Source organism: Calonectris borealis, chromosome 14 (assembly GCF_964195595.1).
Source record: "Calonectris borealis chromosome 14, bCalBor7.hap1.2, whole genome shotgun sequence".
Classification (NCBI taxonomy): Eukaryota; Metazoa; Chordata; class Aves; order Procellariiformes; family Procellariidae; genus Calonectris; species Calonectris borealis.
Window position 1 is genome coordinate 2,899,205 of NC_134325.1, and position 25,043 is coordinate 2,924,247.

Sequence of the window (25,043 nt, forward strand, 5' to 3'; positions counted from 1 at the left end):
TCCTTTTTTAAAAAAAAAACAACCAAACCTGAAATAGTCTTTTCTCTCAATGAGCAACAGATAATAAGGCTTGTTCAAGTTTTGCGTTCTCTTTACTCTCCCTTTCTTTTACAGGCTTGTCAAGGCTTCCCTCTCTGACTGAAAAATCCTTGCTGTGTGTTGTGTCTGGAGTGGAGCAGAGAAGAGAAGGTAAAAATGGAATGTGTGTGGTAATGGTTTCAGCCTGATAGCCCTGGAGTCAGGCTGAAACTGTTGTGTGATCCTGAATCCAGAAGATACATAGGCTTGTGCCTAACTTGAAGCTTATCCACAGAATCTTTTATTTCATCCAACTCCTTAAGCTCTGAAGGTTAAACACAGGCTTGTACTTGGACAAAAACAGCGCAAGTTTTCTTATACTGCTAGTATGTGGCCTGTGGATCTGGGAATCAGTTCCTATTGCCATCTAATCCCTGGATTTTCTGCTGTGTTTCTAATTAAGATAGTGGCCATGCCATTTTTGATCTGTTCATCTGAGGACCTGAAGTCTATTTGCTGCCATTAAACTCCAAAGCAGGTCTGTCACTGAGTTCAGTGATTACAGGATTGGCCCTGTTTTTTTCTTATCTTTTTTCTCTTTGCCCCACCCCCCCCAAAGGCTCTCTTTAAAGGGTAAAACCCACACAAGATGTAGGTCCTCCAGAATCAATGAATTTCTGAAGCTCATTTTCAGAAGTAAGTTTTTTTTTCATTTCCTATTTCCTGCCACAATCTCAGCCTTTCTTTAATACTCTGGAAGTACAGCTGCATAATGGAGTATAATTCAGAGGGATAAAAACCAAAAGTGTATGTTTGGGTCTTAAAATAATATACACACTAAACTATATTTAATCGTGCCTTATCAATAGACTGATAAACTTAGGTGTTTGCTGTCGCCATTGATCATGATGCTCTGTAGCAGGCAGAGGCAGTAACTGCTGCTGATGGAAAAGAAAAGGTAGTGGAAGGAGGAGGGGAGAAGGAGATGGGAGACGAGGGGATTGGCTGCCTTTAATGTCAGTCACAGCTGCGGGCCCCAGCTCTTCCGCTGCTCTAGCTCTGGCTCTCCCTTGAACAGCTCCTAGAGAGAACAAGGCGTGCGGAGCTCAGATCACCAGCATCATGCTCCTTGGGCTTGGATCGTAGATCCCCCTCTTTGAACATTAAAATAACTCCTTCGTCCATCAGCGTCCCAGGCAGACCCAGCGAGAAAACACATACGTGAGAGAGAGAGAGGAAAGAAAGAGGAGGAAGAGAAAAATCTGCAACCAAGTGGACTAAAGCAAAGAGAAAGAGTGCTTTGCTTGCACAGCTGCAAAGTGGGAATTTAAAGAACTGCAGAGAGAGAAATTCCAGCTCATCAGCACATACACATTGCAGAATTACAGACCCAGGTAGAAATGACATCAACAGGGAAAGAAGGCAGCGGAGCTCAACATGCACAATATGTTGGACCCTATCGTTTGGAGAAAACCCTAGGAAAAGGACAGACAGGTTGGTTCTTTTGCAGCAGCACCGGCGCTAGGGGGAAGGTGCTGTAGCAGCCAGTGAGGTGTTGGGGATGGGATATTTGAGGGTTCAGGTTTTCCCGTTTGCCGTTTTAGTGGAGATAATATTCATATAGGGAATTTTTGCCTTTATTTATTTTTAGTTTTCATTTTAATCTTTCTTTTCTTCCTTTTTTTTTTTAAAAAAAAAAAAAACAGGATGCTTTATGTTCATTACTACTGCTAATGGGTGTTGTTCTGATGACAGCCAGAGTGCATGCAGAGCGAAAAATAGATGATCTGCTGGTGGTGAATTTTCACATCAATTTCTTCACTGCCCTACTTAGGAGCATTTTCTTTTTAATCAAATTATATTGAAATGAAAGGTTCACAGCCTGTAGTACCGAGGAGGTGGTGGTGATGGTAGTGGGGGAGTCACCAGCAGTATTTCATGACATCATGATTGAAAAGGGTGTAGTCCTTAAGGTGCAGTTGGGGGGGTGGAAATATGTACAGTATGTCTGTGGCACTGACTGCTGTAGGTATTTAGCAAATATGGATGGATGGGCTGGTGGTTTTTGTGGGTAGGGTCTGAAATAAAGAAAAATAGAGAATTGGTAGCAGAATTCATTCTGGTTATGCTGTGTTTTTGTAGGAGGGATTGGGGGGGGAGGGGAGGTTATTTAATTATTTTTCTTAAAGCTTGTTTATGAAACTCGCCCCCAGCAGATTTTCCTGAATGGAACAATGGTAAGAAATATTAAAAAGAGGAAACTGAGTGGAGGGAATTAACAGAGAGCAGGTGCTTCTGCCTTACATGACATAATTAGATCCCCTAAATGCCTTTAAGATCTGGACTTACTGTTGCTTGCTTGGATAGCATATTCACTTCAAGGGCAAGGGAGCATTAACTGGAAGAAAAAACATTAAAAGGAAGCCCAAATGTCTTCCTTATTTAATTTTTTTTTTTTTTTTAGTAACAGGTGCAATAAGCAATGGGATCTGGCAAATTCATTGGTTTGGGAGCCCCCCAAAAGTGGATTGAAACTCGAGATTATAATTTAGGGAAAGGGGAACGTCAGCCATAGGGGGCTTCTTTGGGCATGTGGGTGTTAAGTGTTGTTCATTATGGTGGGACAATAAAACATGATGCATTGTGGTGTATTTTTTTTTTTTATAACCCAGCCGAGCTTTGCCCATCTGTTGTCTAAAGGATTTAATAGGCGTTTCCATCCCCAGCTGCTGCCTCTGCTCTGCCTGCTTCCTCACAGCCCTGCGTGGCAGCAGCTCTGCAGTCCGCAATTTTCTTAGGGACACAGTCAAAATCCAGATCTTTCTCTGTAAGAAGCAATGCTCTTCTGAGATGATTGATTATAAACCCCCCCCCCATCCTTCCCCTCCTCTTCACAACCCCATAGCAACCGTTCAGAGACATGGATGAAGATGACATTGTCTTCTAGTGAAAGTGACTTTTATTTATATTTCATTTTTTCCAAATCTCTTCAGCGTATCAGCTGCTAAAGGTAGCTCTCTGTCACTGTTTTGGTTACCACCTTTATTCTTTGCATAGCTTAATAAGCCCTTACTTCTGCAGCTGTATTCTTAGTAAAATCTGTTATGATGATGATGATGAAAATACTCTACCAAAAAATTGCAGTGTATTGGTAATAAAACTGCCCTATTTCTGCTGGTAATCCTTTCCTGGATAGTCCAGGTGATCAAAGAGCCAGCTGTAGATGACAAATTCATTTTTCTCTTCATCACCATTTCCTTTTTTCTCTCTGTCACCTTCTTAGCACCCCTCCCTTCCCTTTAAATACAATTGTATCTGAGATTCCTGAAAATACAGCTGCATTAACCTTTTGCTCCATGTCTCATAGCCTGACGTTGTGGTCCTAAAGGGTTATCTGCAGCTTTGGTTATTTTTTTCCTCTCTGCTAATCTTCCTATCTTCCTCCTAAGTGATTAGAGACGTGGGGGTGGAGGGAGAAGAAGAGGATGTATTTACAGGCTTGCTGCTGTTGGCCTCTGCAGTTATTCAACCAGCTGGACAAGGGTGAAAGTTTCCTTTTGCAGTTTTACCGTATAACTGATCTTTAAAGATAAGTCTCTGCTATTTGCACACATGAATGCACAAAAAATGCACAATGCATGGTGTCATAGAAGCTGGAGGTGGGGGGAAGCGCAAGAGAAATCTTAAAGTAGCTGATGTCAGTCTATGTCTTCCTTGCTATACCTGCCCTTGATTAACGGCATAAAGCAATGAGGTGAAATCTAACTCAGTATTAAACATACATGGCTAAATATGGAAAGATGCCTTCTGGTCTTCTCGTATTTTCTGTGCTAATCACATTTGGGAGCATGCAGAATGGCATGAACAGTGTGTGGTACATAGCTAGTCCTCATCCTGCTTGTTTTGGAGGGTAAGCAGGCAACCTGCAGCATTTTAGGGGGAGGACAAGCGCAGTATGAGGGCCTGATTCACCATACTATGTTGTCATGGTGTGTAGCTTTGAATTTGGGTTGCAGTGGCATACAGCTGAAGAAAATAGTGGTTGTAATCATTCCTTTAGAGCTTGACTTTAAAGCTTGGAAGGTTAAGAGGTAATGGCTTGGAATATTTTTTTTTTCCCAAGGGGATGGGGAAGAGTGAGAAATAAAATTTGGCAAAATGTAATGATGAATTGAAAGAAAGTGTTAAGCTGTGTTGCAAACTCCTATTAATTTTGCAGTGATCTTCATATCCATAATTTTTATTTTAAATAAAAAATTCTTGACTCTGAAGTTATTTCAGATAGGCACGTCTAGCTTTGCTCCCATATACATTAATGTTATACAAATGTATTAATCACTCTTACCTGCTTTTACTGAGATCAAAAGAAGGGGATTTTGGGAAGGAGCATGGGTTCATAGTTCAGGGCAGACTTAGAAAGGGTGCCATGGAGGGAGAACTTAATGGTAAGTGGAACTCTCACTGGCTTTCTCTCCGTGAAGTTCTCACTGATTGCCACCTGAATAGCTGAAAAAACCTGTTTACCAGCAGCAGCCTAGTGGTCCCTGCGAAGAGGTCTAATTGCCGTACTTGTGACATTAGTGGAACCTGGTGACATCTGGCTGTGGGTGGGCAAAACTGACATGGAAAAGCCTTCAATTCAAACTGGTGGGTACAACCGTTGTTGAAAGCGTTGATTAGAATTCAAAATTGGGTATGCAAAATTTGTCCTGAGAGGCCTTCTGTGCTGGTGCGTCAAGCTTGCTGAGGGTCACTGGTGCCACAAAGAGAGGATTAGGGCCTCTTAGTCGGAGAGGCTGGAAAAGGGCTACATAGGGCAGAGCTGAAAAACGTGTGTGCTTAGCTCTTTGCTGGTAGTGCGAATGATAGAGGAACGAAGGAAAATTATTTTTAATAATGTAGCATACGAATTTAACATATAATTTAAGTACTGTAGTAAGATGGTTGGCTTTAGTAATAGGTTGAATTCGAGCACCTCTTGTTTACTGGAGCTGGAGGAATAGCTCACGGAATCTGTATTTGAATGATTTTGCAAGAATACAAGAAGCAGCATATTCTTAATTGCTGTACACAAAAAGTTATTTTACAGAACTGTCAGTGTAAAAGATCATTACTATATATATATATATATACTGGTGTGTGGGGAAAGGTTGGTTTATGTAAGTTTCATCGACACATTCTTCTACAGTTAATTATGGGAGGTTTTCATTGTAATTAACAGTAATGAGCAAAGGATGTGTGTCATGTTACAATAACACACGTGGAAACAGCGTGCCTTGAGAAACCCCGGTCATACCTCATCATGAAGCACTGTTGTAGTTTTAGATCAAACAGGCTTTTCTCCATTTGCCACTAATTCTGTGTGAAATCAGCTTCTTGCGTATTCCTTGCTTTATTTTTTTTTTTAAATTCCACAAATATCTGTGTTCATGTGTTTCTTTTGGCCTCATTAACCCCTATTTCACCCTTGAAGCTCTTAAGAGTAATTCAGATTGACTGTAGTGAATATTTATTAATGAGTGCAAAGATGAGGAACTGAAGTATTTCTTGTGAAGGGCTTCAGCGTTTCGGAGGGTTTTCTTCTGTTTTCATTTGACAGTCACTGTATAGGCTTCAGCATCACTGTTTGCTATGGCACCAATTCAATGTCTAGTTGAAATTTCCAAAATGCTGCTTTGTCTACAAGCAATAAGACGTTGGCTCTAAGTGGAAATTACCCTACTCACTTTGAGATAAACTTGATGAAAAATTTAATGTTGCTGATCCATTTTGTCTTGTTCCTTTCACTCTGTTTTAAGCCCAGTTCTGCAGACATTCAATACAAAGAATCCTACTTGAAACTCATGGCACTTCAACCTTTGCAAAAAGTGTAGGGGGACTCTTTTCTGCATTGTATACCATATAACTTAAGTTATTTCCGTGTATAACATGTGAATTATATATGAGCCATCAGTGAGGTGTTCAGCAGTATGCTATTGGATTATGTAAGAACAGAAATCATTAAATTTGGGTCTTAGTGAATTCAATAGCCTTTTATTCAGTGAGAGCTTAAACAGGATGTTTCTTTACAGCCTTAACCACCTGTTTCCATGACACTGGCAGAAACTGAAATCTGTTAACTTTTTTATTTGTCTCTGTCAAATTTGGTTGAAATTGAAAGCTTCAGATCTATTTGAGGAGTATTCGGTAGACAATGTGATCTCAGAAGCCTGGTTTCCTTAGGTAAGTAGGCTAAACAAAGCGTATCCTTTTCATTCATAGTGCTGTAATTTTTTTTTCCTGACCCAGTGTGTGGGATCTAGAGAGAATCTAAAGAGTACAACTTTATTCCGTTTAGCTGTCTAGATGAATATATCGTTACAGAGGTGTAAATCGTTGTAGTTCACCCCATGGACTTTTTAAACAAACAAAGAAACAAACAAACAACAAACCAGTATATATTCTATTAATGTTTTCAAATATATATCTTACTTTCCTTAAAAAAGTTTATTTCAAAATGGTGAATCCAAACCCTTTGTCATGATAGTCTGTGAAGCCTTGAGCAGTTAATTAATAATCACAGAAATAAAATATTGCAAGCAATACTGTGGGCAGTAGAGGTCTTAAGAAATTTTGCCAAGAAAGGTTATGTTATAGTGACTTAGATGTAATGGATTTTTCAAGTAATGGTTTTGAGATGTGGTCTCTCTTAACTTTCTATACCTTTGATCTGATTGTTCAAAAGTACTGTTTGCCCGCATTACTGACTGAAGTAAACTAGTATTACCATGCCATGTGTGTGAACTGCGAAGTTCAGATATCCCTTTTATGACTTTCACTCTTTTTTTTTTTTTAAGCAAATTCCTGCTTGCTAACTACAGTGAAAGTGATTTTTAGCCTCCATCCTTCTGCAGACTTTGTAGAGGCACAACATTAATCTTTTACCCCAATATCAGTAGCAAAATTATTATGAACTTGTTGAAACAGGAGCAGGCTCTGAATGATTGGTTTTCTTTGTAAAGCACAGTTAGCTTTCTCACCCAAGAGTTGCTAAAATTCAGATACTGTCAAATGAATAGAACTATATAACTATTTATATACCTATATTTCAGACATCAGCAGGAACTACGTAAGCAACAGTTTAACAAATAGACTTCTTGCACTGCTCAAGCACTTTTCTACCTTCTGTCACTGCTCTAATGTCATTTTGTGCCACTACAGTGGGAAGGACTGCATTAGAATGATGAGAGAAGCTGGAGAAATTAAAAAACCTTCTCGATAGAATTTACATCTTGAGAGGAACTGTTTCTGATCTGTAGAAAACCTGTGACTCCATGAGAAGGACAAATGTAGCCTTTTAAGTGGGTTCTTACAATTCCTTTTGTAAATTGCGGTGGAGCAGCCGGTGTATGTTTTGGATTCTCTGATATTGCAATATTTTTCAGTATACCATAAATCTACTCCATGCATTATATTTTGGGAAGTCTTTAATATTGTGTACTTTAGAGAGTTAAACAGTAATTGCAATGGCGATAACAAATGTTGATATCCACCTCAAAATTAATACGTAGGTAATACAGAACAAATGTAGGTGGTGAAAGAATTCCAGCTTTCAGAAGAAATTTGAAAGGAAATGAGGAATTTGGAAATAATGCCCTCTGAAGTAAGAGACACTGCATGAGGAATGTATTATGCACATAGAACAGTCAAAATAAGAAGAGATGGAAGCCTGGATATAGATTTCCATGAAGGTAGAGCAAAGGCAGAGACATAAATGAATGCTGAAGGACTGCTCCTCTTCAAATGCTGAGATACTGTAAATTGCCCTTGGGAGGTCCGTCAGTGTTTTAAGTTGAGCTGACTTCAGTAGGAAGATCATCAAGCCCGTGATAAATATGTAAGGATGGAATTTTTTTGTTTGTTGTGGATTGTTCTATTAAGAAATATCCCAAAGAAATTTTCTGGGTTTGAAACAAACCCAGGATGTTTAGCAATCGTTAAACATCGTTCTGTGTATGGTAAATGAGGAGATTGTTCCATTTTCAGTCCATGCATGAACAGTACTGTTTTTCTACAAAACATCCATGTAGAGTAACATGAATAATTTGTTGTAAATAGTGTTCTTAATGAACTTGAACTGTCTTCATCTGCCGTGTCTGTAAGTGCAGAGTGATTTCCTTTAAGTCCTTATTTGTTTCAGATTTTCTGGCAAACAACTATTTTTATCTCCTTTCCCCAACTATGGATTGGTTGCACTTAATCAATATTCAAAGATTTGAATTGTACTCTTGAATGTAGTCTGTTGGATATGTGGCATAAGAGCATTACATTCTACTTGGATAGTTGTGCGAGCACGTCCAACATAAATGTTTGCAAGTGCAAACTGAAAATTTAGTTTTCCTGGACAGTTTGGACATGATTCCCGGGAGCACCCTTGCCTGGGAGATGTGAAGTTTTCCAGAAAGGTTTTTTAAAAAAGCGCACAAATGTGACCAAATCAAACTTACTTAATTTCAAATGCCTACTTTTAGAACATATTAATAGTGTTCATCCAGTTCCATTTGACTTATTCTAGATTTGATTTTGATTAGAGATATAACATTTTAATTAATTCCTTTAATTCTGTTTACAGACTAGAAACGTTACTGATAAAATTCTGGTAAAAACCACGCAAAAAATCCACCCAGAAGATTTTTTTCATTGCTTCATAGCTTTTGAAAATTGGGTTTAAATGGAATTTAGGCGGAACAGAGGAAATTGTTTTGGTTCCTTTCATAAAAGTGTATTACTCGCTATTGATGTAGCTGCAAGCATTTTTTTTTTGAATGCGTCATTTGTGGCAGAGATGCTTATGAGATTGCCATTGTCCTGTGGACTATATAAATAGGAATATATATGTTTCTTTTGCAATGACTTTGGGATACAGTTTTTAAAGGATAATAAATGGAAGTGTGTCGCGAGACTGAGGATAAAGAGCAATATGGATAAAGAAGGTAAATGACGGTGTTTATATTTAAACAAATCCAGGTACATTCCCTTGCAAATGGTACTCTTGCCTTCATAGTAGTGCAGAGTAACCTTCAGGCTGGTACAGGTAGCTGATGGATAGTTACTCAGTGCTGGAGTGGGTAGAATAGAATACTTATCTTGAGTCGTCAGCTCTCTCAGTTTTATTTTGAGAAAATTATTTTATTATTTCCTGAAGGCCACGGAGATCATTGTCAACTGACATAAATTAAAGTAGCCCTAAAGCTGCCCTAAATGACTCTCTCACAAAGCTCTGATGGCTGAGCTTATTGTTTTGCACCCCATGGCTATGCCAGGAAGTTTCTGCCTTTTAGACTTGTGCTCTTCCTACTCTGTCTTCCTTGCATAAAGATTATTGCATACTTAAGAGGAAGAGAAATATATTTTTAATTTTTTGTTCAAATAAATGTTTTCAATTTGGGGTGGTGGAAGGGGTGAGGTTAGACTGGAAGGGACCATTCCGTGTGTAGCTTACCGCTGATAACGAGCTGCTCTTCAGTTTCTTATCTAACATCCACCCATTGATGATCAGTGATTTGATAATTAAGGAGTTTGGGAAAAAAGTAGGTAACTTGCCAGTTACTGACAAAAAGAGATTATTGCTGGTAAAAGCTTTGCGCCAAGATTTGCAACATCAACTGACAGTAAATGGGTTAATGCAGGGCGCAGTGGGGAGTTGAGGAGAGAAACTGGCATCAAGTGGCTTGGGGTGTGCAAGTACTATCTTTTTTTCTTTTTTGTTTTAGTGTTCCAACACCATGTGGGAATTATAGGCATGATAATATTTCCAGTGACGTGCTTAACTTTAAAAAAAGTGGGAAAAAAAAAAAAAAAGATGGAAAACTGTTTTCAGGCATCCATTTAGTAAGTGCTCTCCTGGCTGCCTGCTTCTATTTACAAAGCAACATACTCTTTTTATATCCTGAGGCTCTTGCAGTTTTGATTTGCTATCTTTTGTAGTATATGCTTAATGTGAGAGAAAAAAAATCAGTGTGATAATGTATATTTTTTTAATAATGTCTACATTACATACGTATTAACAAGCTCTGCTTTTGCAGTGTCATTCCTCTGTGTGTTCAGCGTTACGTGCCATAAGCTGACTGCCCTTGTCATTTAGCTATTAAAAGCACTATTGACTGGAACAAAAATAATGGAGGAGCTGGTTTCTGGGAGAAGCAAACTGGTCTGAACCAAAAACGTGTTAATTTTCTACTGTCTGTCTAAAGCCTACTTTTAGAACTGTAAGTTTCAGTCTGTCAAAGGTTGAACAGCAGTCCTTCAGCTGCAGATGAGAATGTACCAGGTCTTCATACTGACCCAACAGGGAATGTTGATGGAATTGCTTGGCTCTTTATCTTCTTTCACTCTTTTTCTTAATTATTTTATGTGTGGCTAGCAATGTAGACACTAGATTTCTACACAGATGCTCTTCTTGGAAGAGTGATTGTTTTGTTGCTTTGGTACGGGATGAGGTACACCGTAGCCCAGGTTCATAACGTTGGCTCATCTGCTCTATGGTGATATAATTTCTGAGGAAGAGGGACCAGCAATAACATATTTGCAGCTGAACATGAGCTGGTGATGTATTATTTCCTTTTTTTAAATTTTATTTTTTAAAAAAACAATGTCCTGCTTTGATAAAGCTTGAGCTAAGCTAGCACAAGACTTTGCTAAGACTACCGTCTTATTGCATTTGAATTAAAACACAAGTTTAAGTAGGAAAAGAAGACTTCACATTCAAATCCTTGTGGTATGAAATGCACTGTGTGGGATGTTTAAAAATTTCTCATGTTTTTTGCTGACTGATTGCCAGCTGAGGGTTATGTTACTCATGATGCCAGCCATTTGCCCTGGGTAGGTTTCATTCAGTGACTGTGTGAGTTCCTTTTACTAACTGTGACCTGTCCCTAAGATTAAGGAATGGTTTTGACTCTTAGATTTTTAGCTTACTGGAATCTCTTCATCTCTCCCAGTATTCTATGCCAAAGCTCTCATCTTATTTTCACGCTGTAAATGATGGGTAGCTTGGCTGTCATGTTGAGATGATGTGCTGTCAGCAGGTACAGGACTGGTCTACTGTTTTCCTTTTGAAAGTCATCTGTTTTTTGGTTTGGTGGTTTTTTGGGGTTTGGCTTTTTGTTTGTTTTTAAACTTCAAAGTTGCCTTGCCTCTTCAAACTGGAAACTGGTTCAAGGATTGGCAACCTAATCTAGAGGGTGCTAGACAGGTATTTGGTTCTTTCTAGAGCTGCAATCTCCTACAGCAAATTAATAAAGACTTTAGGAGGGTATTCTCAGAAAACTTTTGGGGATATTAGAGTTCCAAGACTGAGCCCCTTAATCATTTCAGCCCTATTTAAATAGGTTGGTGATTACTGCTAGAAGAGCTGGTGGAAATACTCTAAGCAAGAAAATAGCCTGTCTCTAAATAAGCATATATTATTGTTAGAGATTTTTTTTTTTTTAAACTGTATGGTCATGGTAGACTGAAAAATAAGGTACTTCTAGGGTTTTCTCCCACTTCTTATACAGATGCATTGTCTTTGGGAAATTAACACTGATGCACTGTGTGCCCTTGGAGAATTATTTTCTGTTACGTATGTTGTCTTTCACATTTCATGTGTCTTGCCCAGGTTGTGAACTGAGAGGAAGGATAATCTGTGTTACATTATCTGCATATAATCCCTTTCATGCTAAGGCACTAATCTTAGTTGGGCCTTTGTGTGTATAGGAAGTTCCATTTAAATATAGGAAGAAGCTTCTCCACTGTGAGGGTGGGTTGAACCTGGCACAGGTTGCCTAGAGCTGTTGGGAAGTCTCCATCCTTGCATATATTCAGAAACAGACTAGACACAGCCTTGAGCAGCCTGCTCTAGTTGACTCTGCTTTGACCAAGGGTGTTGGACTAGATGATCTCCAGGGATGACTTCCAACCTCAACTCTTCTGCTATTCTGTGTTATCCTCTGCAACTAAACCATAACTTGTTCAGTGAACTGTAAAACTAAGGAACTCTGTTTTCTCCAGTTTTGTACCCTATATTCCCCTCCTCCTCCTCCTCCTCTCTCTATATGTCCCTTGTCTCTTGGGCTAGGTGAAGACAGTGTTTGTGGCTCATTTGGAGCCGTCTCTGCTGCCTGTCTATCTTTTTGCTTTCTCTTGGAATACATTAAGTATTAAATCACAATTACTCTTTCCACTGTGGGGAGCAATAGTTTGAATCTCTTTTTTTTCCCCAGACATTCAGCACCGTCCATGAAATTTGTACAATCTTAGAGACTTCCCTTGCTCTTTCAAACTTGGTTGAAACTTGCTCATCTATTCTGGTGTTATGGGGGAATTACAGTCAGACAACCTGAACATTTAAATTTTGTTTCCTGAAGAAATCAGGCTAAAGCAAAGCTGTCCTAAACAGCACAGCTTCTCTAATCTGCATTTGGTTTTGAAGGCCATGAGATGCTGCTATTGCAGATTGCGATTGCTGGAATACTGCTACTCTTCATATATTGCCCTCATCTTGGTTAAGACTCTTACACCAAAGTTAGGAGGAAAAAGTGGTGATAAACCACATTGTGATTCCCTAATGTTGGAGGAATCCCCAGCCAGCTTGATAAGCTGGATTCCTGCCTACTTTCTGCTGCTGGAGCAGCACAAAGCAGGGAGGATGGAGGCTAGAACTTGGTCCTTTCTGTTTGCAAGCTGAGTTCAGTGATTGGGGAGTGTGGGAAGAAGGGACCCCTCTCTGCATTTCCTCCATGTATCCATTTTGGTACAGTGGCAGTGTTTGAAGTAGTCCTTTCCTGCAGAAAGCTGAGAGGAAGACTGAGAGCTGTTTGTGTGTTTGCAATGCCTGTCTGTACAAAAATCGTCACCAAAGACAAAGTCAAGTATTATATTAGAACTTGGCAATGACACAAGTGCTATAGCCCTATTAAACGCGGGCATTTGTTTTGTTGAAAAGACATGGCTATGGGTGGCACGGCTTTTAAGATTCCTTATACTTTGTGAACACCAGCCTTGTACAGTTTTTCAGTAGGTTTTGAAACTAGTTAAATCTACACTTTTTTCCAAACTTCCCACTCATATAAATCAGTAAAGCTTGATTAAAATCAGTAATCATCGACAACAAAGAAAGATCTGTCCTAGTGTTTTGGGGTTTTGTACCATGCTGCTTTTCTTCTGGGTCTGTGGTTTATTTCATTGCTCATATTTGTGAAATCACATCTCTTGCTTCTGATTGTTTCTTGATTGCGCTGAAGACATCACTTAGTCAAATTCCCCACTCAGTTACATTTATGCAGTCCCAGTGACTTCAAGGCCTTGCTCAAGTTTATCTGAGAGGGGAGTTTGACCCATGAGCAAGCTTCTCATGGATGGCAGCAGAGGCAGACCTCTGGCAGTGTTCTAGTTAAGAGCAGCCTAGGAATACATCTCCTCTTCAGTGAATATTCAAGCAAATTAGAGCACAAAGTGGAGTGATACTGTAAGCGAATTCAATTCAGACTGAAAATACAGGCCCAGCATTTTACAAGTTACTATCTTTCATCCTTAAAGCAGAAGTCTGTCTGCTCAGCTAACAGACAAATTAAGACAAGCAAATGTTTTAATACTTTTAGCAGTAATTCTTCTCTAGTATTCTACACATACTTAGACCGAAATTACTCGACCAGTTTGCATTAAGCTTCAGGATATAGAAAATGTCCTTACCTTTATAATTACTGCATCTTTGCTAGGGAAAGCAACAGCCAGACTACTAGCATGGTTGGGACAGTTGCCATCTTGTTACCAGGTGGCTCTTCCTGCCAGAGGAGATGCTGCAGAAATAGGCATGGTTTCTGCATCTGTGTCGTAATGCTGTCACCACCATTACTCTTATCACCATTGAATCAGATGAGTTACAGCTGAGAGCCTCTTTAGCTCCACCAACGCTTATTTTTTCTCAGTGTTTTGCCGCCTGTGGCTCTGCAGAACCAGGTAGTCTGTGGACTGATTCTCAAGAATTCATAAAAAGATTGATTAGAATAGCAAACTTAACATCATATTTACTGTTTAATTAAGTATCTACTTCTCTATTGCAAATTTCTGAGAGGAGGAGAAGAAGGGAGAAGAAACCCGTGTGTTGTAGGCCTTTTTCTCCTCATTGAAATGGTGGGAATTGAAAACATGGCAAGGCAAAAGATCTTGATCAAAGGGTATGCCTACCTTGCAGTCAGAGATGGAACTCTAGCACTGGTGGGTAACACTATTATCTCCTGGCACAAGTAGCAGTGAAAATAGGGCAGTGTGGGCTATGTGAGGGTTGGAGAAGTGCACCAGTGCACCTAAGAACCTTGCCCTGTGTAGAAGTCCAGTCTTCCCCATCTTTACCTGATTATTTACTTGTACCAGTTGTGCCTTTGTTTTGCTCTCTTGATAAATCCTGAATCAGCTACAAATCAATGTGGTATGTCAGATGTGGATAAGCTGAGCATTTATATACATAATGCACTGTACACTTTGTATATGTATGACTTCATTTCAGGGTTGGGTTTTTTTGTGTTTATGCAAAATACCAACCTTGTGCTTTATCCTGTAGAGTTCTAATTCTGGTGTGAAAGATTATTCTGTATTCTCAAGGCCCGTTGGATTAAAGGTACTCAACTTCTCAAGGGATTGGGTCCCTATTTGTACTCTTACAGTCTCTAAAATGCTACAGAGTCCTAGCCAGGTCATTTCTTGGGGGAAAAGTAATAGAGATGTGTAGAAAACAGGCTCTGTTCATGTCATTGTGCAGTTATAAGGTAGATTGTTCAGAAACAATAACTACGTAGTCTTCACTGGCCCAAACAGGCTCAGCCATTGACTTGGAGTGGAACCCTTGGCAAGTAAATTTTTTTTTTCTTTTTTTTTTTTTTTTTTTATGATGCCCTGCTGTAAAGCTAAGATAATGCTTGACTTCCCTTTTGGGACTGACAGGATTAGCCAGCTAGTATTGATAACTTTTTCAGAAATAAAAAGCAGCATGGAAAGGCCTGGGATAAGCCTACTATTTAGGCCTAGTGATTTTTTTTGTTTGTTTATTTTATTTTTTTTGCTAGTGTTCATTTTTGCTAATTTCATTTTATTTAATGTACCTCTGTGGATTTTCATCTCCTGAGGATAGACTGGGCCATACAGCCTGTTCTGTCCAGGTGATGATACCTTTTCATGCTGTCTTCCATAAGTCTTCCAAAGTCTTCCATAGCTTCTCCTTTTGATTATTGTGTCTGTGGCTGCAATTTAAAACTCAAGTTTTTTTAACTATCTAATAAAACAGAAAAATTGCTTTGATGTTCCCATTTTGACAATTTGTGGCTATGCTGACTTTTGTGGCTTCTTTCCTTAGGGACATTTGTCCCTGATCTCTCAAACAAAATGTCACTGAGTAAAACTATGTTTGTATGATGCTGTGCGTTCTTCTTACAAAAGATTTATAACTTGGTCGCTTTTATTTATGCTCCCGTGGAGCTGGTAGAATTATACTGCAGTGTTAAAATGCAGCAGTTTCATTTTCCTGCAGGCAGCAGCCCTCTGGTGGTGTGGGTTTTTTTTCTTCTTTTCTTTTCTTTTTTTTTTTTAAGTCATCTTTGGAAATTCTGACAGACTGATAGAGAAGCCTTTAAAATGCCTCAAATTAAGCTGCCACATAGTCCCATATCTCCTCTCTTTTCCTTTCCAATCCTCACTGCATCACCACTCCCACCTAAATTTGGAAGTGGAATGTAAAAGGCAAAGCAAGGTTAATAAATGCACCCAGCTGATAATACCAACAGTCTTATTTGGCAAAATGATATTTACCAAATGCTATTTCAGTAAGTTTCAGCTTCCAGAACTATTGCCTGGAAAGGGTATAGGTCGGTGTGAAGTGGGTGGCGAGGCTAATGGGTTATTCTAAAGACTGGCTGAATTGTTAGGAATGCAGGCATTTCTGAGGAGGCTGCTGATGAACTTGAAAATTGAAATATCAAAGAATTTTTTAAAGGGATGACCTTACTAACTGTTATATGCATGTTAATAATTGTTATGTTGCAAGTTACTGCCTGGAAAAAATACTTCGGCTAATGGGGAAGGAGAATCTTCTCATCAGTGCCCTAGGAGTGAAATGTACCCTTTTGCTAGTATGAGATTTAGCTATCCCTTAAGTCCCACTTAAGACCTATTTTGAAGTATAAAGTTATGTACTGGGAGGTAAAAATGGGTGTTCAGAAAGTAGATAAAATAAAATATTACTCCTTACTATTTTTGAGATGGTAAGCCAGAGTTACGTGCAAATGTTTTTTGAAATTATTAAAGCTGTGCCAGGGATGCATTTGGCTTGTAGTCCTGGAAAGGGAACAGTAAATGTCAAAATCATGCTGTATCTGCAACTATGTTACTGCATAAATACTCTGTCTTTGTAGGAAGACATACAACTTTGTTATGATTGAAGCCTGAAGTTGTATTTAAAAAAAAACAAAAACAAAAAACCACCACCAAACAAACAAACAAACAAAAAACCACAAAAGGAGAGGGGGCAAAAAAAAAAAAATCAAGCTTTTATATAACTGAAGCTGCACCAAAGTAATAATTTCTGCAGTTTCAGATTTTAGGACAAATAATTCCAGTTAAAATTAGTTGTTTTAAAATACACTGATTTTTGACTGTGATGTTTGAAACCTACTGTGTATCTGTAAAGTGAAACAAAAGTTACTGACTAGGTTTGTGTGTTTGGTTTTTTGTTTTGGTTTTTGTTTGTTTGTTTTAAATGAGGCTAATGAGATTCGTAAATAGAAAGCATTACATAATTAATAAATTAAATAATAGAATAAATTCTATTACTTTAAATAATAGATAGTGGTTGTAGTGTATGAGCCCTTCTCAGTATTTGGTTGAACTTCATACCATGGACAGCAGATAATACAAATTTGTGGATAATGCTTTAGGTTACTTGTGATATAATTGCTAACAATTATCTAGAGACATTTATGCCAGCTAAGATATATGATGCGAAAGTATTGTTTCATCCATGATACTTTTGGGGGTGTAAGTCTTGACTCTTTTTGCCAGGTTTGCCTCAATTATGAAGGCTGTCCAGCCTAGTGCAGTTTGGGGTCAGAGTCTGATCCATGCAAAGAACTCTCCATGCACGTAGCTTATGTATTAAAGGGATAGTGTCAAATTCTGACTTTTAATTCTTGCAGTTAACATAGGGTGAAAAGGAAGTAAAATGAAAAGGGAAAGCTAGAAAGAAGAAAATTCCCGCCTCCTCGCCCAGTTACCCTGTCACTGATCTTGAAAGTGAAAGCTTACTTGAGATTTTCCTGCTCTTAATTGTAAAGAAATAAATTTGGGAGTAAATCCACTAAACTGTGTGGAGATATGTTGGCATAAAAATAAGATGAACGTGTCAAAAGATTCAGAGTTTTTGTCACTTTAGAGTTATTTTTTTAAACATAAAAAAATGGAGAATTGTAGTAGAGGTCAAGGCATAACTAGGTCTTGAATAACCCACAGTCTCTAAAACATGATTTTATTTCTGCTTATTCAGATTCTTGTTTGTGATTTAAAACACACAACATTGTAACACATGCTGCAATAGGTTGCTGGTCATTTTTTGGAGGCAGAATAAAAATGGATTATTGCCTGCTCAGGCATGGCTTAAGGGGAAAAAAAAAAGAGATCTTGGGCCCATCATATCCTTTTTCCTCAACATGCTTGTCAAATTGGTGCTGAGAGGCGTAAGCAAAACAACTTTGTGCCATTCAATGGAGAGGATTACAAACTTTTAAACTAAATCCATAGAAATGATAATAATGCAAAAGCCAGGATAAGGGAATTCACTTTTTAAAAAACTGAATTTGCCTTGTCTCTATGTAGAAACAGTGGTGAATTACTGCTATGTGAACAAAGTGGCATATGATTTTTTGGAGCTTACTACTATCTTCCAGTGAGTTGACATCACCAGTTTTAAATGAGGATTTTCAGTTATTTTTTCTGTATTCTTTTATGCTGATGAAATAAACCATGGGCGAAACACATCCTGATGTGGAAGGCCAATGCTAGGCCATTTCAGACCAATTTCAGCTCCCTGCATTTCTTTCTAAGAACAAAGTTTTGCCACAAGCCTATGGCAGTTCAAAGCTTGAAAAAAAAAAAAATTTAGTTACTAAGTTACGAGACTGGGGATGAGATGAAAGTGAGTCATATTTCAACGAGAAAAGCAAAGTGCCTCCCCCCCATCTTGATTATTCTAAATAATCACTTCTTCTAGTGAAAATCTCAAATTATGTTTATTTCCAGCCTAAAAATGAATTCAAGTAGTTTATGGCCACTGCTGGAGGTAGGGTGTTGAACTTGATAAGGCTTTTGGTTTGATCCCAGTGTAGCTGTACATGTATCTTAGGAGGAATTAAATCTCCAAGATGTTATTCCCTAACCTTACCAGAGAAGCAGCTATGATTATAGTGTCATAGCCTGTCTCAAATGCACATTTTCTTCAATTTCCTGTTACTGCCTAACCTGCAGAGTACTGAGATTTGAAAGGATGTGTTTAAAATTCATTTGCCCTCTTACTGGCTCTCTTTTTGTTCCTGGATGCATTTGGTATGTGACCTTTGCAATTTTTGCCATCCTAATGTTTGTCCTGCTGTGAAGTTGCATAGATGTGCTATTTCACCACATTTTGGAAGTTGTATAATGTGAGCCAGTTCATATGCAAAATAGTATTTAAATATCAGTTTTAACTGACACATTGCTGTGCTGGAGTTTTTGGTTTCCCCTGGTTATAACAGGCTGTTTTACATGAGTGTGTAAACTTCCCCCTGGTCATCAGATTTGTACCATTTGTCTTTTGTTCAGAGATTGTGTTTTACATGAAAATTCTCCCGTAATGATGGGTCAGATTTTTGTTCTTGCTACGCTTGTGGGTTTTTTTTTTCTTTTCCTGTTGCAACTCCACTGCTTCATTGATATTTCTTTGGATTTACAGCAGTTTGACACAGCAGAGCAGTATAATGTCCTACTATGGACCTTATTGTCTTCCATACGTCCATATAAGAGTCACCATACTGAAGTCAGCAAATATGTGCGGCCAGAAAGCTGTTTTAAGTGAGAATATTTTGTAGTTGCTGCTCCTCCTGAATTACATGTAGACTGAACAGCTTCAGCAAAGACTAGACCATAAGTATTAAAGGATATAGGTAGAAATGTTAGTCAAATACAATTTGATTATAAGCTCTACCAAAAAAAACCCTAATGCATTCTGGTGTTGTCAACTGTGATGCTTATTTAAAATGACATATATTGCTGAAGAGAAGCATTTAGTAATTGAAATGTAAGTGAGTGACTAAGAAGCAATACATTTGCAGCAGCATTTTTTTTCTTGCAGTTTTGTGTTTCCAAAAAAACCCATCTCTGACTCTCGTAGTAAGAACTATTGACAGTATTGGAAGTAACTTTTTTGGTTTTCTTATTCCTCTGATGCTATATTAAACCTTTATACTTTGGCATTCAGCAGGTCAGTGGTATAGGATCATCTTACTGCTCACCCTTTGATTTTTCACTCTTTCCCTGTGGCAACTTTCCCTGCTGAATGCATCTGGATTTAGCTTGATTCCCAACCTCGCCAGCAGCATTGTGAAATCGAACTGTAGCATTTGAAAAAACTGCTCTATTGTAAAGTAAGCTGGAGCAATCCAGACTTGGATTTCAAAGGGAGTGGAAAGATCTTGATCCATGCTGCTGTTGCAAGCTCAGCACCATGGAGTATGATTGACTGTAAGCTCACTCACCATTATGAAAAAATGAAGGGTATTTAGTGTGATGACAGGCTGTAAAAGTGGGATATGTGAGATCGTGAAGAAGCCCAGAGTCTGCCTCTCTCCACAGGCAAATTGGTGCTTTGTTTATGCTGTTGTAAAAAAGGCATGATGGTTCTGAGGCTATCGAGTCTTACTTTAGACTTACACTGCTGCACAGAAAACACAATTTAACCATGCATACTCCGGAACTGAATATATACTGAAGAAATACTCTGAATTGGAGTTGATTTATTTTATCTAGTGTAACTGAAAGAAAGGTCAGGTTCTGTCACTATGGACTGGGTCCTCAACTGGTGCTATTTGATTAAGAGCCTTGGACTCCATGCAGCTGGACTGACTTACCCTAGTTATGGATTTGATCTTCTATATAAAGGCAGAGACTATAAATTTTAAATTTGGGAAAGGGTCTAGATGTTGAATTCTCTCTTTTCAAACATTGCTACTTGAAAGAAATACAAAACCACACACATTATGAAAGGTTTTGGTGTCTAAAGTTTTAGATAACACGCCCTTTCTTCAAAGAGGTGTGTATTTGTTTCTGTCTTTGAAAAAGCCTTTCCATAATCTTTACCTTTTTCTTTACTTTCTTTCTGTAAGTAAATGATCTCTGAATTTATAGCAACTGTATTTGTATGTGATATAATAGCCACAGCTTGGATATTGCCTCTGTTCTAAGCTATCCGCAAGTACTTACAATTCCCTTAGAAAATTGACCTTTGGGCTTAAAATTCTTATGCTTGACCTCTAGTCCAGAAATGACTTCTTTCTCTCTCAAGAGATCTTGATAAAAATCTATATGACTAGGTTTATTTTATCTGACGGTTGGCAGCAGGAGGTGGTAAGGAAGGGGAGGTCACTAGTTCAATTCCTTGCTAGAATTAAATCCTTGAGAAAATAAGGATAAGCCTTCATTTGATGTTTACTCAGTTGGTTGCTTCACAGTACTTAGCTTGCTCCACATCAGACTTCATAATTTTTGTACTTCCTTTCCTTTTCATTAGGAGGCCTAGAAGTTGTTAATTTGGCATTAATACCCATTGATAAATAGTCACATAGGTGAAACATGCACAGTTAAACAGAGATACTGTTAGTTGCAGGTAAAATTTTAAATCTGAGGTCTAAAGATCTTTGAATTTCAGGAGAATGCTTGTAGGAAAAGTGGTTTTAGTTACAGAACTGATCACAACCACATACTTACTTTTCATCTGAGTAAGATGCAAAACTAAAAGGGCCTGGCTTTTAGACCAATTTTGGATGTTGTCCAAAATCTCATGCCATTTGGCACTGTCAAGCCCAAACATCAGCCTAGTTCAACTTTGTGTATGTCTATACTGCAGTTACTAGCCAGGCAAGAAGGAGGGCTCCAGACTACTGCGATGAGTCAGGCTAATACCTGAATTTGCTAATTTGAAAGTGCCTTGGTTATCTCTACACTGCTGTCAGTTTTAGACAGCTTAGTTCTTGACGGGCATTACAGGAATGTTATGATAAAACAGTGTTTTTTGTATCAGACCAGTGTTCCAGTATGGTGTAGTAGATGCTGTTCAGTGGACAGTTTTAGAAATGTTGCAGCAGCTGACTTCAGAATTGCCCATAGCAGGATTATTTTTTTTTTGCCCCAGTATCTGTTGGTTAGTGATTGCCTTCTATCTGAAGCTTACCTGTTGGTTGGTTTTTATTCTAATCTAGGGATATGAGTCTATTCCCAATATCCATCGTGTGTTTCAGATTTATGTGATTGTATATTGTACAAACCCGCAAATGAATGAAAAGGACCATCAAAATCCTTTTCTCCTTTTACTTCCTTCTCTGTTTAAAACTTTGTTCCCTGTTACTTTATCGAGATAACACACATCCTGGTATTAAAAAAGGGGGGAGTTCTTGATAATATCATCTTTATACCTTTCATCATCCTGTGTTTGTCTATTGTTATTTAATACGTCTCTTTTTACTCAGGTCTTCAAAACTGGCAATCTGTATATTTTCATTCTACCCTGATAGGATCCTCATGCACTCATTGTTTTTGGTGCTTGCCTCTTAATGTTGCCTATTTCTTCTATGCATTTGCGAGGTCAGTATTCCAACTGAGGATGTATCATTGATTTATACATTGGCATTATCTCATTCTCAAGTATAATTTTCGATTTCATTATTCAACATTTTGTTGTCACTTTTGATTACCTCTGCACATTGAGTTGATATTTTTATTATGCTGTCCAAAGTAATGATAAGTCTTTTCTTGAGTGACTCCAGTTAACCTGGGAGTCAGAAATGTATATTACTAGTTCACATTATTCTTTCTATTATGCATTTGTCAACACTGAATTTCATCTACAGTCATGCTGTCCATCCACCGAGCTTTGATATTTCATTGTTTTAAGTGCTTAAGTGGGACTTAAGTAATACATTGGTCTTGTGCTAGCCTACTGTGCAAGGGTAAATTTCACCCTTTATGAACTGATGCATCCTGTCACATTAATCAGGGATGTACTGTATATTTCCTAGGGCAATATAAAGGATCAAATTTCCCTATTAACCCCTTCAAAACTGAATTAAGTGTTCATGCCATATCTAGAATGTGCGCCACAAACTTGATGTATCACGATCTGTAGTTCTGGTGATCTATCTTAGTACGACCATAGGGGAAATATGGAAGTAGCAATCTGCTGGATACTTGAGATATCCTGAGACTGAAAAGGTCACAACTAGCGTATGTAGGTGTTGAGAGATTTGTGGTTTTTTTTCTGTCGCTCCTTCTATTTGTAACAGCTTTTTTTCAAAGCGAGTCCATAAAGGTTCCCCCAAAGCCTAAAATGTTAAGTGGAATTTTGAATAAGTGACTGATTTATGCCCATAGACTTGTTTATTGACACTTCTGTTTTTTCACCTATGATGTTGATAATGTTCCTTACGCAAATTACATTGAGAGTTGCAGACTCAGTGTTCTATAAAAACTAGAGAATTTTTTTGAAGTATAGCATATCATAATATATAACAGGATTTGCTAATGTCTGATTTGCCTTTCTGTTGGTCACCAAAAATATCAACAAATTGACAAACCAAATAAAACGTCTCTCCTCCATATCCCCCAAATGAGGGGGAAAATATAAAGCTATGAAGATGATTCTTCTTCCTACTTCCCAAAAATACTCGAATGAAATAAAACTGCAGTATAAGGGGTGTAAAAATGTGAACAGACGGAAGAATTTTTTTCATCCCTGCAAGCTTATTATTATTATTTTGGTGCTTCTGGTTTGGGAAAGGAACTTGATGGGTTCAGTGATCACTGATTGCTGTAAAATTGGCAAACTGTGCCCAGCTGTTCAGTGGATGCTTGTCTGATCATGGAAATCCTGCTTATGAAGTAGAGCAGGGAGAAAAAGAGAGGAACATGCTGGTTTCTTAGTGGATTTAGTTTTACACAGTAGCATCTGCTAAACATGCAGTGACTCTTTTACTTAGCAATTTCGACTAAAACCCATAATTATTTAATGAGCAACCTCCCTCTTTGTCTCCGAAGTGCTGGCTTCAGGATCTATGTAAGGCATGACTTAGTCTGTTTACCCACTGCCCACTCTGGGTATTGTGTATTGTTTTGATTTATTTATTAGTCTTTATTTTTTAATCTTTGTGAAATCGCAAGGAGGGAGGAAAGAAACAGGACCTTTAAATTACAATCTACAGCTCCTATTAACTAGTGACAGATGCCTTCTGACATGACATTTTAGGGACTTCGAGGCTCTTGATAATAATATTTGTGATTTGGGAATGACCTTGCGTATCAGAAGGTCTTCGCCTATCCTGCATGTCACCATGAGTTAAACATTCTGGTGAAACAGCACAAAACCAGTAAGTGCTGTGTCTGAGGGTTCTGCAGCATCTTTATCCCCTTGTCATGTTTAGGAAGAAAATAAAAATGGATGTATATTTCTCGAGAATAAGGAAAAATTGTTGCTGAAAGGAAATAACTGTTTGTGTATGCTGCTTAGAACAGTCTACACACTCTGCTGGTACTTGACTCAGTCCTGGGCAGTATATGGAAAAAAAACTGCAAGAAGTCTGGTATGAAGCCAATTCAGAACCTTGCAAACAAACTTCTGGACTCAGTAAATCCTTTATGTCTTAAGCTATTCTAGTTAAACTAAGTTTGTCTTACTTATAGTTACCTCTCTATATTAACTTTTATTTATGGTGCTAGATGGGGAGCCAAGTGAAGGTTGCATTTCAGTTTCCAAAATCCACTTTTTCTCCAGCTTGCTAAAACAGGTCATGCTCATTTACACCACCATCACAGTCAGTTACTGAGGGGGAATGGTTGTGTCATCAGAACTGAGGATTATGATTTAGATTCAGCAATGGAGAACAGCAACATCTGGATTACGTGGAAATGCTCGGGAATACTGTTTTATATCTAGAGATTTAAGAAAAAACAAGATCTAAAGGACTTTGTATTTTAAATGGTACATTCACTTATAGTGAGATTGTGATATAACTTATTATAGTTATTTTCCAGTGTTGTACTGTGGGGCTTTGTCCTGATCATGCTTCAACTCTGGAATAAGTTCCCACCAATGCAAACTCCTTATCAGAAGCTTGAAGCCAATCTCTTGTAGTCGCCACATTGACTGAAATACAGTTCTTCATTATGTGTCAGAGTTGGGCTTCTGGACTTCACAAGGACTGAAAAGGCTGTTGCTTCTAGAGGATCCTCCCAGCTTCTCTGGGGTGCCATACAGGAACCTGATGGGTGGCTGGTGAAGTGAAAACAGGAGGCCAGTGTAAGAGCTATATACAGCAAATAAGCTCAGGAAAAGAAGTATTAAAGAAGCACCCAAAACTGATTTTATTTCTTTTTCTGCAAGAGTTGCATCTTATCTGAAGCATAGCCATTTTTAATGAAACCTTTCCTTTCCTAATGAAACCTTGTACCTACTGGTTCTGCCCCTAAGACTGGCTGAAGCCACGAAGCAGGAAGACCTTCAGGGTTTCGCCACTCCTTGTTCTTCCTTAGCGAGGGTAAGGGGAGAGTCTAAAGCATCATCAGAACACTTCATTCATTGCATGGGTTTGGTGTGAAGTAGTCTGATTTAAATTCTTTTTGGTCAACAGGAAATTGCCTGTGGTAGTGAGAAGTCTCTGCTTCTAGTAGTGGTGTCCCACCACTGTGGGTAGTAGGCTCCTGTGCAGGCCTTGCTATTCGTGTTG

The 25,043-nt window shown here is 38.4% G+C and overlaps 1 protein-coding gene across 11 annotated transcripts in view; it reads left to right on the forward strand.

Annotated features, from left to right (window-relative positions):
* The first annotated feature begins 1,041 nt into the window (after positions 1-1,041).
* BRSK2 (BR serine/threonine kinase 2) overlaps positions 1,042-25,043 on the forward strand; it is a 322,400-nt gene continuing 298,398 nt past the window's right edge. For 8 of the 11 annotated variants that reach the window (XM_075162992.1, XM_075162995.1, XM_075162993.1 and 5 more), the window contains exon 1: positions 1,091-1,512. In XM_075162992.1, coding sequence (XP_075019093.1) covers positions 1,419-1,512 — 94 coding nt within the window. In that variant the 5' untranslated portion in view covers positions 1,091-1,418. Of the gene's footprint in view, positions 1,513-25,043 lie in introns of all 11 variants that reach the window. The other 3 variants (XM_075163003.1, XM_075162999.1, XM_075162997.1) reach the window with 3 other exon arrangements.